Genomic DNA, 15499 nt, shown 5'->3' on the forward strand with positions numbered 1-15499 from the left:
GATGGGGTTTCTCCTTGTTGGCCAGGCTGGTCTCAAACTCCTGACCTTAGGTGATCTACCCGCCTCAGCCTCCCAAAGTGCTGGGATTACAGGCGTGAGCCACCACGCCCAGCCTATGTGGTCATTCTTTTATAGATGTAAGGTTGTGTGATCACTGAGGTTCTACCTTACTTGGAGATGTGTTTTATTTGTACTCCTCCCATAACCTTTAATTAGAGTTCCCAGTGAAACTGAGGGCTGCTGGGGGTCGGGAAGACAGGCGGGCTGGTGCCCTTGGCTGCAGCCCTGGATCTGCTTTCCTTCCTCCCTCCTATTTGCTACCCCTAGCCTTCGTGTAATGCTTTTCCCTTTCTTTTCTGTCATCCCCCTCCCACCTCTCCGTTTCCCTCTTTTCTGGGTCTAGCTTTCATGTAGCTGATTTGAGGGAGTGAGTTGTAGGAGGCGCAGAGCTAGGGTCCTCTGAGCCTCTCCAGGGAGAGGAAGTGGGATTAGCGCTGACAGACAACATCTCCTTTCTAGAAGTTTTTAAAAATAGGAACGGATCCTCCCAGCTGACTGCTGTCCTCCCAAAGCCTGAAGCACCTCGTGGCACAACTCCAGGGGCACCATTCACATGGACTGTGGAGTGAATGATGTGCTAGATGGAGTCCCAGAGAAGTTCCATGATATTATTGATGGTGATAGGAACACTGTCCAGGTGATTTTTCCAACCTGCAGGGCTGTCTTTTCTAGGAGGAGTTTACTCTTCAACTCTAGAGCTGCCTTGGTTTGATACCAGAGTGCCTGTGGGTGAAGTTGAGCCCTGAGCGGGAGAACCCCAGAGAGTCATCTCTCCGGATCTCTCAGCACAGAGTAGCCCAGGGTGGAGGAGAAGTGGACCAGAATGGGAGGCCCCAGAAAGTGCAAGGCACAGAATCTGTCTCTGTGGAAGGTTTCACTGGGGACCTCTGGTTTCATTGCCACTGCCCTTTATTTGAGGCTCTTTTTGCCCAAAAAAGGTTTAATGAAATAAGCTGCCACTTTTTTCAGATTCCCACTTTGTGAAGTCTTTATTCACAGGCGAGAAACCAGGAAGAATGGTTATTGGCTTGTTTTATTTTGGCAAATGATTTGCTTTCCTAACAAAAAAAAGTTGGTTTTTTTTTTTTTCAAATCCCAAGCACATGACAGATGAGTACAGAAAAGAAGTTTTTAGGAACGATTTTGAATGACAAAGCTCATGTCTCAGAATTTAAAACTTGGTGAAAATAATCCATGCCTTATAAAAGCAAGTTTCAATTGAATTCAGAATAATCTACAGAAAAATAATAGCAAATAATTTTATGGCATTGGCTGGGTGCGGTGGCTCACTCCTGTAATCCCAGCACTTTGGGAGGCCAAACCAAGCAGATCACCTGAGGTCGGGAGTTCGAGACCAGCCTGACCAACATGAAGAAACCCCGTCTGTACTAAAAATACAAAATTATCTGGACATGATAGGGAGTGTGTAATCCCAGCTACTGAGGCGGCTGAGGCAGGAGAATCACTTGAACCTGGGAGGTAGAGGTTGCAGGGAGCCAAGATCGCGCCACTGCACTCCAACTTGGGCAACAAGAGCAAAACTCCATCTCAAAAAATAATAATAATAATAATTAGATGGCATTTGTGTGTCGGCTTCTGTTTTAGACTTGTATATTAGCTTTAAATCCTCACAGAACCCCCGTGACATGGTGCTACTGTTATCTTCAATGTAGGGGGAAGAATCAAGGCACAAAGATATTACTTTAATTTCTGGGTGGCGGGGGATCACTCCACCAATAAGGTCAGTGCTGGGCTTGGAACTCAGGCCAGCTGACGAATAGTATGATATTCAGACTGGGACTCACTGCCCAGTGCCCCCTATTTAATTTGTAAAGCTGTCCCTAATATAGCCCTCCAGTAATGATGATGAAGATAACAGCGACTGTGTCCCAAGTCATCATTTACATAATTTCATGTACATTATTCTTTCGGGATTGATAACACAGACAATACTGTGGCCAGTCTACAGATGAAAAAGCAGAAAGCAAAGACGTGACTTACTCAGGGAGAGGCCATCAGGAAGAGGTAGAGAGGGGACTGGAATCCAGGCTTCCCCTTGTCCTCTGTCCCCCACCCCATACCTCTGCTCAGCACCGACCAAGAGGAGTTTCTGTCTTCTAGCCACGTGTGTTTCAGGCTCATGTGTAAAGGACATGCCTCATATAAACTCATAGCTATTTAAGAGTACACAGCCTGATTAAGTAGTATCCACAGGACAGCGCCACTGCATCACACAGCAGTTATTTAAGAAAGAGTCAATTAGTTAGGGCGTTCCAATGTGTGTACATAATCATAGCTTCCCTCTGGGAACAGCACAGGGTTGGCTCTAGAGGCAAACCTCCTTTCACATAGCATACTCCTCTGGGAACTAGGTCAAAATGTAACACCTAGTCAAGAAAATTGCTTGTTTTCCTGGAGAACTTTCTCCCCCAGGCAGCCGCACCAGAATCTCTCTGGGACAGGTCATCATTACCTGGCCTTCTCTTTAAGGAGTGCCGGCTTGGGCATCAGCCCCCAGGGGCATCTTTAAAAGAATTAAATACCACGTGATACCTGGAGGGGGACAGTGCCCCCGCCATTGAGCAGACCTGTAGAGCCTGAGTCTCAGCCTCCAAGGCTAGTTTCTAAGGAGCGACAAGGGGGTCTATGGTGCATTTCTGAGAAATAAAGATAAAATCCTACAAAGGTTTATATTAGAGAAATTCCATACTTGAACAATAAAAGGAGTTTAGTGTGGAACATGAAGAGTTCTTTGGAAACGGTGTTAGTGGGACATTCTGAAACTCTAGCAAACTGCTGTAGTCAGGAGGAATTCCTCAGAGGTCCATCTGGGAGCGGCTCTGGGGACGTACTTGTTGACGTTCCAGAGTTTGCTCTCAGGAAGCAGTTACCCCCCACAGAGGAGGAGACAGCCAAGGGCACCCAGAGCATTGGGTCCTCTGAGACGCCAGGGTACTTGGATAAGAAGTGCCAGGCATTGGGGTCCAACATTCCACTTGCAGTCTGCTTTTGAATAAGATATTATATTATTCCTCAATCTGCTTTGCTGAAAAATGGTTATATATATATATATATATATATATATATATATTCAAATTCAGATAGCTACAGACATTTTTAGTCTAGGATCTAGTATTATTTTAAATTGTTCTCTTCCACAGAAGAAATTCTTAATCTCATATACTTCTTCATTGCCTCTGTTTCTTTTTGAAAAATAACTTGAATCACTGGCTCTGGGAATTAAAATTTTGAAACTTCCTTTTGAGCTGAAGGGATGTGAACAGCTCTTCCAGGGTTTGGTCATTTTAGCCAAGCCTGAGGACGGTGATGGTAAATAATCACTGTCTTATGTGCGAGTGGTGATTCACCCATCATAAAATACACAGGTGTATTATTGGGCTTGTACTCCATTTGTTACTTCTGTGTTTGTAATGAAGTGAGGCTTCATTCGGTTTAGTTTTTGAGTTTTAAATTTTTTTTTTTTTTTTTTTTTTGAGGCTAAGTTTCACTCTTGTCACCCAGGCTGGAGTACAGTGGCTCAATCTCAGCTCACTGCAACCTCCACCTCCCAGGTTGAAGTCATTCTCCTAACTCAGCCTCCTGAGTAGCTGGGATTACAGGCACTTATCACCATACCCAGATGATTGTTTTAGTAAAGATGGGGTTTCACCATGTTGACCAGGCTGGTCTTGAACTCCTGATCTCAGGTGATCCACCTGCCTCAGCCTCCCAAAGTGCTGGGATTACAGTGTGAGCCACTGTGCCTGGCCAATTTTTTAATTTTTTCATACAGGGTTTCACTCTGTTTCCCAGGCTGGAGTGCAGTGACACGATCACAGCTCACTGCAGCCTCGACTTATGCTCTAGCAATCCTCCCACCTCAGCCTCCCGATTACTGGGACTACAGGCGTGTGCCACCACGCCCACCTAATTTTTGTATTTTTTGTAGAGACAGGGTTTTGCCGTATTGGCCAGGCTGGTCTTGAACTCCTGGGTCCAAGCTTTCTACCCGCCTTGTCTTCCCAGAATGCTGGGATTACAGGCATGAGACACAGCACCCAGCCAAGTTTTGAACATTTCATAATCACTTAAGTGCCACTGGGAATTTTTTAAAACTGACTTAATGAAGTTCACAGCATCAGTCCAGGCACATGCTGCTTCCCCCAGCCCATTTAGCTACAGAATTTAAGGAAAACAGGTTCTTGCCAAGAATCACTCTTGATTCACCAACAAAATAATTTTTTTTTTAATCTGAGGGAATAACTGGGTTGTCTTGTGCAGGTGTGCTATGGTTCACTTTTCTATAATAAACTTGCTGAAGCTTTCCCCATTAGTCTTTAGCCTCAAGATTTGCTGGCTGGCTCACGCCTGTAATCTCAGCACTTTGCGAGGCCGAGGTGGGCTGACTGCCTGAGCCCCAGAGAGAGATCAACCTGGGCAACACAGCAAGAGACCTCATCTCTAAAAAAATAATAACATAAAAAAAGATTTGTGGTGGTTCCCTGGTCATTAAACCATTGTTCTTGACTGGCAGCTGCCTGTACATTTCTGGTCCTGATGTTCCAGAAATGCCTTTCTCCCTGGGCTCGGGCAGACCTTCCTGGCTGAGCCACTGCACTGGGCTTTCCCCTGTGGCAGTCAGGAGGGATTTATAAAAGCACATATTTAGGTTGAACCATATAAAATTGCCAGACTTAAACCATCTCTAACCTTTAAAAGTGGTAATTAGTTTCAATCGAATAGGGCACCCAGGGACTTTGCTATAATCTGGATGTGAAATTTTGTTCCTGATTCCTCCTAGGCTCTGGAAGATAAAATCAGCCGTTTGTGGTGGAACCATGTAATAAGAATGATTACAGTTTAGTTGTCAAAGTCTTTTTGTGGGTTGTGTCCTATTTACTGTACAAATTTAGGAGGTTGTATCATCTCTATGGTTTACCCTTATCAATAAAGTGGGCTGGGGTCAAAGTACTTTGAAACAATTCTATAATCTCTGCATTGTAACCTTAGGTTTATTTGAACCTAATGGCAAACCTGGAGGTCCACAGTGCTGGTAGAATTGCTCAGAGAGGTTTAGAGACCTGTGCAAGGTCAAGGTCTCAGAGTAAATGAGTAAGGGAGACGTCTGGAGCCCAAATATCCTGCCTTCTGTTCTCCCCGCTCACATTCCATACCGCTAGGTAGAGAGCAAGCCATATAAGGAAGCCCCTTTGGGGGTGAGTTCCAGGGTTGTGGCACGTCACCTCTTTGTTTTAGGACGTCGCCCTGTGCATGATACACTACGCAGCAGAGGTTCCAGTGTGTGCCGTGGCAGTAGTAGCCGGGAGTGAAGAATCTGGGCTCTGTAGTCAGCACTGCCAAGTTCATGGCCCAGCTCCAGCACTTCTCAGCAAGTTATGGCATGTATCTCCTCTGTGCCCAGTCTCCTCCTCTAGAAGCAGAGGCTTCAGCCCTACCTGTAAGGCTGCAGTAAGGCTGGAGTTCACGTGCATGGGAAGTGCTTTGAACTGTGCCTGACACCCAGAAAGAGATCAGGAAATGTTCATGCTATGTTATTATTATAACTGCTACAGATATTACTGTTTCATTGAGAAATCAAAATCAGTATTAAGGTGCTGTCTGGTTTTTCTAAAAGTGTAGTTTTTAAAAATGCTGATCTTTTAATTGGAGTTTTAGTGTTTGGGGAAAATTTTAAGTAATCTCCTTGCCCCCTCCTCCTGTAGATATGTGTGTGTGTGTGTGTGTGTGTGTGTGTGTGTGTGTGTGTGTATGTATTTATTTATCTGAGACAGGAGCTCACTGTGTTGCACAGACTGTAATGAACTGGACCATCACAGCTCACTGCAGCTCCGACCTCCTGGGCTCAAGCCATCCTCCCACCTCAGCCTCCTGAGTAGCTGGGACTATAGGCACATGCCACTATGCCCGGCTAATTTTATTTTTTGTAGAGACAAAGTCTCACTATGTTGCCCAAGCTGGTCTTGAACTTCTGGGTTCAAGAGATCCTCCCCCTTCAGCCTCCAAAGTGCTGGGATTACAGGCGGGAGTCATCACACGTAGCTTTACTGTCTCCTTTTACTGTGTGGCAGGACACCTAGCAGCTTGCCTGAGACCTCATAGCCTGAATCATTACTTTATCCCCCCTCTCCACTACCCCTGGCCCTTCCTTAGACATGGAGAGCATGATCATCCTCAGATGAGGGCCACTCACGAAAGCCGTGTGAGGCTCCTGGGTTGAACCAGCACGTGTCTGCATATTTTACGTGAAATGTAGAAGGCAAGGCACAGATCCTCCTTTTGTTAATCTCTCCAGGAAGGAATAGAAAATCCATCTAGAGACAGCAAATCTATGCTTGGAAACATTTCAGTAAGCCAGGCTGGCCAGGGCCCTCTTACTGGGTGTCAGGCAGCGTTCGGAGCACTTTCTGGGCACATTAACTGCAGGCTTACCATAACCTTACAGGTAGGGCTGTGAGCCTCTGCTTATAAAGGAGCACACTGGGTACAGAGGAGTCACATGACGTAACTTGCCAAGTCCGATGGTTTCGAAGTGATGGGGCCGGGACATGAACTTGGCAGTGCTGACTGCATAGCCCCAGTTCTTCATTACTGGGCTACGACTACCATGGCACTGCTTTTATGTAAACAAGTAAGTTTGCCGTGCGCCTCCCTTTCTCAGAGTAGAAGCGTGAGGCACGATTGCTAGAACAGCATTAGGATTTTTTCTGATACCAGCGTAACTTCTTAGGAACACGCTGGTATGGAGTTCCCACCTTGCAGCATGAGTGTGGCACACAGCATCTCAATGCTCCTTCCTGTTCTCTTGCCTGCCTCTCAACCCTGGACACTGTCTTTCAGGAAGAAGAGTCCAGCGGTGCACATAAAACCCCAGCTGCCCATTCTTGGGGTGCCCCCAGCCAAAGCTCTCCCTCCCCCTCCTCCTTGCTTTGCACCCTCGTGTGCTGTGTGGTGATGTCAGCACATCTCACGGTGGCTTGCTTTGTGGCTCCTGTGCTGGCTGCCACTGTCATGTCAGGAGGACTGGGAACTGTGGAAAGGCTGTCGCTTTACACACGAAGTGACCAGTGTGAACCCCTCTGTTAGCCTCACCCAGCATCTAGGGGTTTGGTGTTTTGGAAAAATGGATACTGAGTGTGAGCTTGTGGTTTGGGGAAAAGATCAGCCATTCCACAGGAACAGTTTGCAGAAAATTGTTTCACGCAGGTGTGATGTGTTCAACTGTGCCAGATGTCTCGGGCCATCTGATGGAAAGAAAGGATGGGATGTCGTTGAGAGACAGTCATTCCTGACAAGAAACGAGGTTCACCACAGATGCACCCAGAGCCCTGTTCCTACCCCAATTCTAGAGAATTGAATAATGGTCTGGTGGGTTTTTTCCTGTGAACTTACAAAGAATGGTTGGTGAGCCCCACTGCTTTATTCTCTCCCTGTGTTGGGTGGTGGGGTTATTGAAAGGTTGGGGTACAGCAGGGGACTGCGCACAAGTGTCTGGAGACAAGCAGAAATAGGGGGCTTCTCTTCCACTAACTTGACCCTTTCCTTTTAATGTGATGAGGTTAACTTTGTGGGTTGAGTTCCACCCCCCTGACATCAGAAATAGTAGGTTCCAGTCTCCAGCCAGCCATGCATTAGCAGCACAGCCTCAGAATGTCAACTGTTTTGTGTTTCAACTTTTCCACCTGCAAAAGGATCCTAATATCTTTTCCTACATCATCCTGGGCCAATTTGAAAATGTAGGAAAGACTGTGTGAAAATCATGTCCCGAGCCCCTTCAGAGAAAGTTATTTTGAAATGTCAGTGGCAGCCGCTTGTACCCAGGGCTGCGCTGTCCACATGTGCTCTGTGGAGGCTGGCCAGGCCTCCCTGTCCTGCATTCCCAGCATTTTTACTTTCTGAGTAACCCCTACCACATCCACCGCATGGAAGAATTGAGCTCTTAGCTTCTGCCCACACAGATGCAGATGTCAGCCATCCATAGGACGTGAAAAGGAGAGGCATTCTACACTTGCTGCTTAAACATACACAGTGTTTCACAAAGGTCTAGCCCAGGCCCTGGTGCCCGGGGTGGAAGCAACAAAGCACTTCCTATTGCCACTCATGGTGTTACTCAGCCTCAAAGCTAAAAGAGCATCACCAGACCCTGCCGGGAAGCTTCCGTTTTCATGTGAGGAACCTGAGACCCAGAACAGGGAGGCCCTTATCCAGAGTCCCAGAGCAGATTATCAGGAAACGCTGGGTGAAACTTGAACCCAGGTCTGCTGACCCACAGACTAGACTTTTCCTCCCCACCCTGCTTCCGTGGGGTGGGTGCGAGGGCAGTGACTACAGGGAGGAGGGACCAGGATCAGGAGGAGGAGATGGTGTCAGGCAAGTGAAGAATGAGAGGGGCCTAAAGATGTTCACAGCCAGGGCTTCCCCTAGCCTGGTCCCCTCACCCACTCTCCAGCTCCCCTAGGACTCCTAAGCACCTGGAGGGTGTGGGGTGCCACCGGTGCCTACCCCTTCCTGGCCATAAAGCCATAGGGGACACTGAGCTGGATGCTAAGTCCTGGGGGCATCAGATGGGGAAACAGGCCCCAGTCCCTCCAGCTAGGGAAGGTGCAGGCAGCTTGGGGCTCTCCAGCCCAGTGGGGCAGTGCACCCTGAAGAAGGCATGGGATTCCCAGGGGGAGAAGCCCAGGATGCTTGGGCAGAGACCAGCATGGAACGGGAAGAGGTGAGGCCCATGGCTTTGGAGCCAGGCTGACCTGGGTTTGAGGCCCTACTCTGAGTGACCCTAAGCATTATTTAACCTCTCTTAGGTTAAGGATAATTCCTTCACCTCATGAAGTCAATATGAGGATCAAATGAGAGGATGTTTGTAAGATACCTACATGTTCAATAACTGTTGCCTAAAATCAAAATGAACAGAAAGGCATCAGGTGGCAGGTGGCAGCAGGTGCCGGTGCACCTCCCATACGTGTCCCATGGACCGGCATCTGTTCTCTGTGGCATGAGTGGATCCTGTCAATCTCCTCCAAGCACCTGCTTCACAGATGGCTTTATTGGGCATCTTCAGTTTCTGTCACTCTCCTTCAGGGCCCCCCTTTACAGAGGTCAGTAAGCCCAGAGAGGCCAAGGACCCCCATGGTAGCACTCTGCGATGCCCAGTGTCTGAATCCTCCTTTGATCTGTCTCTTCCAGATTCATGTGCTCCCAGCTGCCCAATCAGGTCCTGAAGAGCATCAGCATCATCGACAGCCCTGGCATCCTTTCTGGGGAAAAGCAGCGCATCAGCCGAGGTCAGTGCCTGTCCCCGCCCCTCCCCACCACATGCTGGCTGAGGCCCTCCCTGCTGTGAGCAGAGGATTTCCGTTCCTATCTTCTTCTCTCTGTCCTCCAAGAAAGCTGTTGGGCAGCTGAAGGGGCCCCACGAGTCAACCAGGAGGTCATGGCATCAGATTCTGCCCCTCCAGGAGCTTATATTCTGTGAGAAAGACATTTGTCAAGCTACACATGAGTAAACGGAAGATGAGGACTGGGATAAACACTGGGAGATACTGGGATGTCAGGGGACCTGGCTTAGCCTTGGGGAGTTGAGAGAGGCTCCCAGAGGAAGCAGCATTGGAGCTGTGATCTGAAGGAGGAGTAGGAATTACCTAAGGGAAGCTCGGGGATGAGGAGAGAGACTGTGATGCCTTCGGAGGGGCTCTGTGAAGAATAGAAATTGCTTGTGCAGAAGAGGATATGGGGTTTCTCCAGCCTTCACGAGCCAAGGCTGAGGCAACAGCTGCTTCTAAGCCTGTGCTTTGTAGTCAAAACCCATGGGCCTGCTGGGTGCGGTGACTCATGCCTGTAATCCCAGCTCTTTGGGAGGCCGAGGCAGGTAGAGCAGCTGAGGTCAGGAGTTCGAGACCAGCCTGGCCAACAAGGTGAAACCCTATCTCTACTAAAAATACAAAAATTAGTCAGGCATGGTGGTACACACCTGTAGTCCTAACTATAGTCCTAGCTGCTTGGGAGGCTGAGGCATGCGAATCATATGAACCTGGGAGGTGAAGGCTGTGGTGAGCTGAGATCACACCACTACACTCCAGCCTGGGTGACAGAACAAGACTCCATCTCAAGGAAAAAGAAAAAAAGGACCGGGCGCAATGGCTCACGCCTGTAATCCCAACACTTTGGAAGGCTGAGGCGGGCAGATCACCTGAGGTCAGGAGTTCAGGACCAGCCTGGCCAATACAGTGAAACCCCATCTCTACCAAAAGTACCAAAAATTAGCTGAGCGTGGTGGCGGGCACCTGTAATCCCAGCTACGCGTGAGGCTGAGGCAGGATAATCTCTTGAACCCGGGAGGCGGAGGTTGCAGTGAGCCAAGATTGTGCCACTGCACTCCAGCCTGGGCAACAAGAGCGAAACTCCATCTCAAAAAAAGAAAAAACAGATGGGCCTGCTGTCTCGCTCCCTCCTGGAGGAAGGGGACATCAGAGCAGACTAGAGGACAGAGTTGACTTATGGAGAGGAAATGCATGACCGGAAGGGTCAGGATGGGATTCCTGCCATCACAGTTCCAGAGACAGGTCAAGAAATTCCCTCTCCCAGGCCCTTGAGACAAAGGCAGGTTGCTAGGAGGGAGGAGTTGGAGCAGATGCATTGCTGCTGTCACTTCTGGCTGAGAACTCTTCACAACCCCTTGAACAGCAAGTTGGTAGCACCGTGTTGAGAATTCGGGGCATGCCAAGGTTGAACAGCAGCCTGTGTGGGGTCACGGCCACAGGTCACGACCAGGCAGTGAACACCCCACAGCTCACAAAGCAGAAGTGAGGTTACACAGGCCAGCGAGGGTCCCGTGACAGAGAAAGAAAGGGTAAAGAAAGGGATTCTAAGGCCAATAAGCCCTCCTTTCTCATGGCATTTTGGGAATGCTACCTCTGCTTCTCCGTGGCCCCACAGAGAGCTCAGGGCTGCGCAGAGCTGAGGCCTCCAGGGCTCACCTGCTGTGCCTTCACAATTTCAGTCAAGGACTTCCCAGCTAAGGAAGCACCATTAAGGCCACCGTTCTTGGGCCTCCAAGAACCTTACAATTATAGGACAAAACAGGTTAGTGCTATTCTCTCATGAGTATCTTGTTGTCTTTCTTTTCTTTTCTTTTTTTTTTTTTTTTGAGACGGAGTTTCGCTCTTGTTACCCAGGCTGGAGTGCAATGGCACGATCTTGGCTCACAGAAACCTCCGCCTCCTGGGCTCAAGCAATTCTCCTGCCTCAGCCTCCCTAGTAGCTGGGACTACAGGCGTGCGCCACCATGCTCAGCTAATTCTTGTATTTTTAGTAGAGACGGGTTTTTACCATGTTGACCAGGATGGTCTCGATCTCTCGATCTCGTGATCCACCCGCCTCAGCCTCCCAAAGTGCTGAGATTACAGGTGTGAGCCACCACACCCGGCTCTGGCTTTATTATAAAAGTATAGATGTTTGTTGCAAAGGATTCAATGAATAAAAATGTAAGAAAAAATCATCGTGACAGATAACAATTATTAATGGTTTTCTCTCGCTTCTTGGAGACTTTTTCCTGCGCATATGCAAACACATTTCTAACAGCAATGGGATTACCATGCTCATTTTCTGCAACTTGATTTTTCCTCATAACAGTCCATCTTCAACATCATTCTATGCCAGTATATTCAGATTATTTCATTCCCTTTAATAGGTGCTTGGGTTCCGGTAGAGGGACATAATAAAGTTCATTTTGCTGATTTGTGGACATCATAACCATTAATAGTTCTTATGCTTGCAAATAGTACTGTATATGGTCATCTTTTTATGTGTATCTTTTTTTTTTTTTTTTTTTTTTGAGGCGGAGTTTCGCTCTTGTTACCCAGGCTGGAGTGCAATGGCGCGATCTCGGCTCACCGCAACCTCCGCCTCCTGGGTTCAGGCAATTCTCCTGCCTCAGCCTCCTGAATAGCTGGGATTACAGGCACGAGCCACCATGTCCAGCTAATTTTTTTTGTATTTTTAGTAGAGACGGGGTTTCACCATGTTGACCAGGATGGTCTCGATCTCTCGACCTCATGATCCACCCGCCTCGGCCTCCCAAAATGCTGGAATTACAGGCTTGAGCCACCGCGCCCGGCTTTATGTGTATCTTTATGCCTCAGTGCCAATCAAAATTTTTTCAAGAGTCAGTTTAAGACCATTAATTTAGCCCCAGAAAGGTGGCTCTGATAGGAAAATAAAGCAGGCCCCTGTTCCACAGCTCTTCTCAGCTGCCGTGTTTCTACTTCTCCATTTCTGACTGAATATGCCGGAGAAATATGTGGTCCTGGTAAATCTTTGTTTTTGCCTCTCAATTTTGGCTTCCACCATATGCATTTGTTTTCATAGGTCTTTAGCCAACTCTCTTCACCCATGTCTTGCAGCATCTCTCCTTTGCTTAGTAATCCTAAGTGTCTTTGAAACTGTAGCTCCCTTACAATAGTGTTGACACATGGATTAATGCTTCCAGAATGCTTTAAAGATCAGTTCTTTGTGTCACTTTATAATATGATCGACTCATATCCTGATCTGACTAACTGTGGCATATACTTACTCACATCCTATGCACAGAAATGGCACATATGTTCCAGCCAGTCGGCGGTCTCTGCCACACTGATGGACACAGCAACAGGTAGGAAGGACCCAGAGCCGCAAGCACGACAGGCTGCAGCTGTGCTTCCCAAGCCTGGGTGCAACACGGTGTTGGTGAAAGGCACTCAGCTGACATTTTCTTTTCTTTTTTTTTTTTATTTTCTTTTTTTCAGCTGACATTTTCAGCACATTAACCCCAAAGAATGCGTACTGTTGTAAAGCAGCTTCAGCTCAAACAGTTCTGTGTTCTCACATATGCTCACACCTACACCCAGCTTCACAAGACCAGCTTCGTAAGACTGCAGCCCCCCACCCCTTTGCCAGGAATTGATGTCAGCATGGGATAATAAACTGGGTAAAATTTTTGTGATCCCCACAAGATGTTTAAAGCATCCCCGTTGACTTTATTGATGGGTCTTTGCGTCCTGTACAGGTATTGTGCCTGGGAAGGAGGAAAAGTAGCCGCTGGTGTGCCACCCTCCACTGCTCCTCCTTTCCCCTTTGTGCAGTTGATGATGAACCCTCAAAAGCTGAGTGACTGGCTGGGTGCGGTAGCTCACACCTACAATCCCAGCACTTTGAGAGGCCAAGGCAGGAGGGTCACTTGAGCTCAGGAGTTCGAGATGAGCTTGGCCAATATAGTGAGACCTCATCTCTATTTATTTAAAAAAAAAAAAAAAAAAAAAAAAAAGAATACATAGCATTCCAGGGGAGTAAATGTCATCTAAATCTGCTGTTTAGGAGCTGTGTAAGTGAAACCCATGAAGGCAACTGATTTTGGAGCAAATTTTAGTATATTCCATATGGAAACTCGGTACCCCTCAAATATTCATTAGTTCAATTATGGTTAGCAGAAAAATCTTCTTTTTTTTTTTTTTTTTTTTTTTTTTTGAGATGGAGACTCATTCTGTCACCCATGCTGGAGGGCAATGGCACAGTCTTGACTCATTGCAACCTCTGCCTCTCAGGTTCAAGCAATTCTCCTGCCTCAACCTCCCGAGTAGCTGGGATTACAGGTGCTTGCCACCACACCTGGCTAATTTTTGTATTTTTAGTAGTGATGGGGTTTCACCATGTTGACCAGGGTGGTCTCAAACTCCTGACCTCAGGTTTTCTGCCTGCCTCAGCCTCCCAAAATGCTGGGATTACAGACATGAGCCACCATGCTGGCTGTCAGCAGAGAATCATTAGGGACAACAGACTAGGTTAGTTTAGTTACTAACCTGCGGCTTTCCTGGATGGCATGAAGGGTTGAATTCCCATCAAGCAAGGATAAAAATGTTCTGATATATTTGTAATAATATTCTTATCAAGTAGTAGCTTCCTAAAAGTCCTACAAACTTCTCTTGATTTCTTTTTTGGTATTTTAGTAGCCAATGAAAGAATGTTTGGATTTCTGCGGTTTTCTAAATTACTTTCTTGAAGTGTGTGGGTAAATCCGAGTTGATTCACTCTTCAGAACATCCTTTGCCCCTGATGACAGCAGCCAAGCATTTGACTCTATGAGAGGAAACCTTTATCCACATCCACAGCGTTTTCTTTCCCACTCAACCTTTTACTATTTTGCCCCCTGAAATACTGTTTCCTAGAATACTGTGGATTCCATGCCAAACCTAAACAACATCTAGGATTTATTTGAACACAAGCATATTCCTAGCTACTTAGTATAAATCTCCGGATTCTGGCTCCCATCATAACATCCTTTGAAAAATTATAATGTAGCAACTGGTATGCTTGTCCATCTGTTTAGCACAATGGCATTTTCAAGGTGCTGCTTTGGCTATGGATTATTCCTGTGGTTTCTTGAGAGTATGGGGTTTTACCTAGGGGCCAATAGACTTGATTTTGGTAATAAACATAGTACAGCTTTTCCCTTTTAAAAAATGTAAATAATTATAGAAGGAAAAAACTCTTACCTAAATTTTCTAACAGATCGACTTATTCTTTCGGAAACAACGGCTGTCAAATGAAAATTCGAGAAAGTCTTTTCCTGATGTTTAAGCCCTTGCCTCTAAATCCCAGCCTATTCATTATAAACCAGTGAATAGAACTGAGAAGACAATGAAAAATAAAAGGACAGAAAATGCCCTGCTAGTAAAAGCAATAGACAATAACAGTACATGAAACCAGGAGAGTCTAATTGCACTTCCAATAACGGGACAGGCAGTAACAGAAGTTTCAGAATCACTGATGACCATTTTAACATTTACATATAAACATCTTTAAGTTCTTTTAGGCAATGCTAAGGGAATGTTAAGGAAAGCCCTCAAGAATCAAAAAGGTGCCTGTATAGTGACGTAAACAGGAGCAGGCTGTTTCAGGGTCTGCCACCACAGCTCAGGTGCTCAAATGCAATACAGGTTGAATATCTTTAAACTGAAAATTCAAAACCCAAAATGCTCCAAAATCCAAAACTTTTTGACACGATGCCACGAGCGGAAAATTCTACATCTGACCTCATGTGATGGGGCACAATCCAAACTCTGTTTCATGAACAAAATTATTTTAAATGTTCTATAAAATTACCTTTAGGCCATTTGTATATGGTGTCCATGAAACATACATGAATTTTGTGTTTAGGCTTGGGTTCCATTCCCAAGATCTCTCATATATATGCAGATATTCCCAAATCAGAAAATCTGAAATCAGAAACACTTCGGGTCCCAACCTTTTTGGATAAGGTTTACTCAACCTGTATCTTAAAAGAATCGACAAAGCAGGCCGGGTGCAATGGCTCACACCTGTAATCCCAGGACTGTGGAAGACTGAGGCAGGGGGGATCATGAGGTCAGGAGTTTGAGACCAGCCTAAC

General features: G+C 46.7%; 1 protein-coding gene across 1 annotated transcript in view; it reads left to right on the forward strand.

Moving 5' to 3' along the window:
* The window catches only part of EHD4 (EH domain containing 4), an 81818-nt gene that overhangs the window by 22651 nt on the left and 43668 nt on the right, over positions 1–15499 (forward strand). Inside the window, exon 3 of the mRNA XM_003935683.3 lies at positions 9265–9362. Coding sequence (XP_003935732.1) covers positions 9265–9362 — 98 coding nt within the window. The remainder of the gene's footprint in view (positions 1–9264; positions 9363–15499) is intronic.

This window comes from Saimiri boliviensis, chromosome 2, assembly GCF_048565385.1.
Source record: "Saimiri boliviensis isolate mSaiBol1 chromosome 2, mSaiBol1.pri, whole genome shotgun sequence".
Classification (NCBI taxonomy): Eukaryota; Metazoa; Chordata; class Mammalia; order Primates; family Cebidae; genus Saimiri; species Saimiri boliviensis.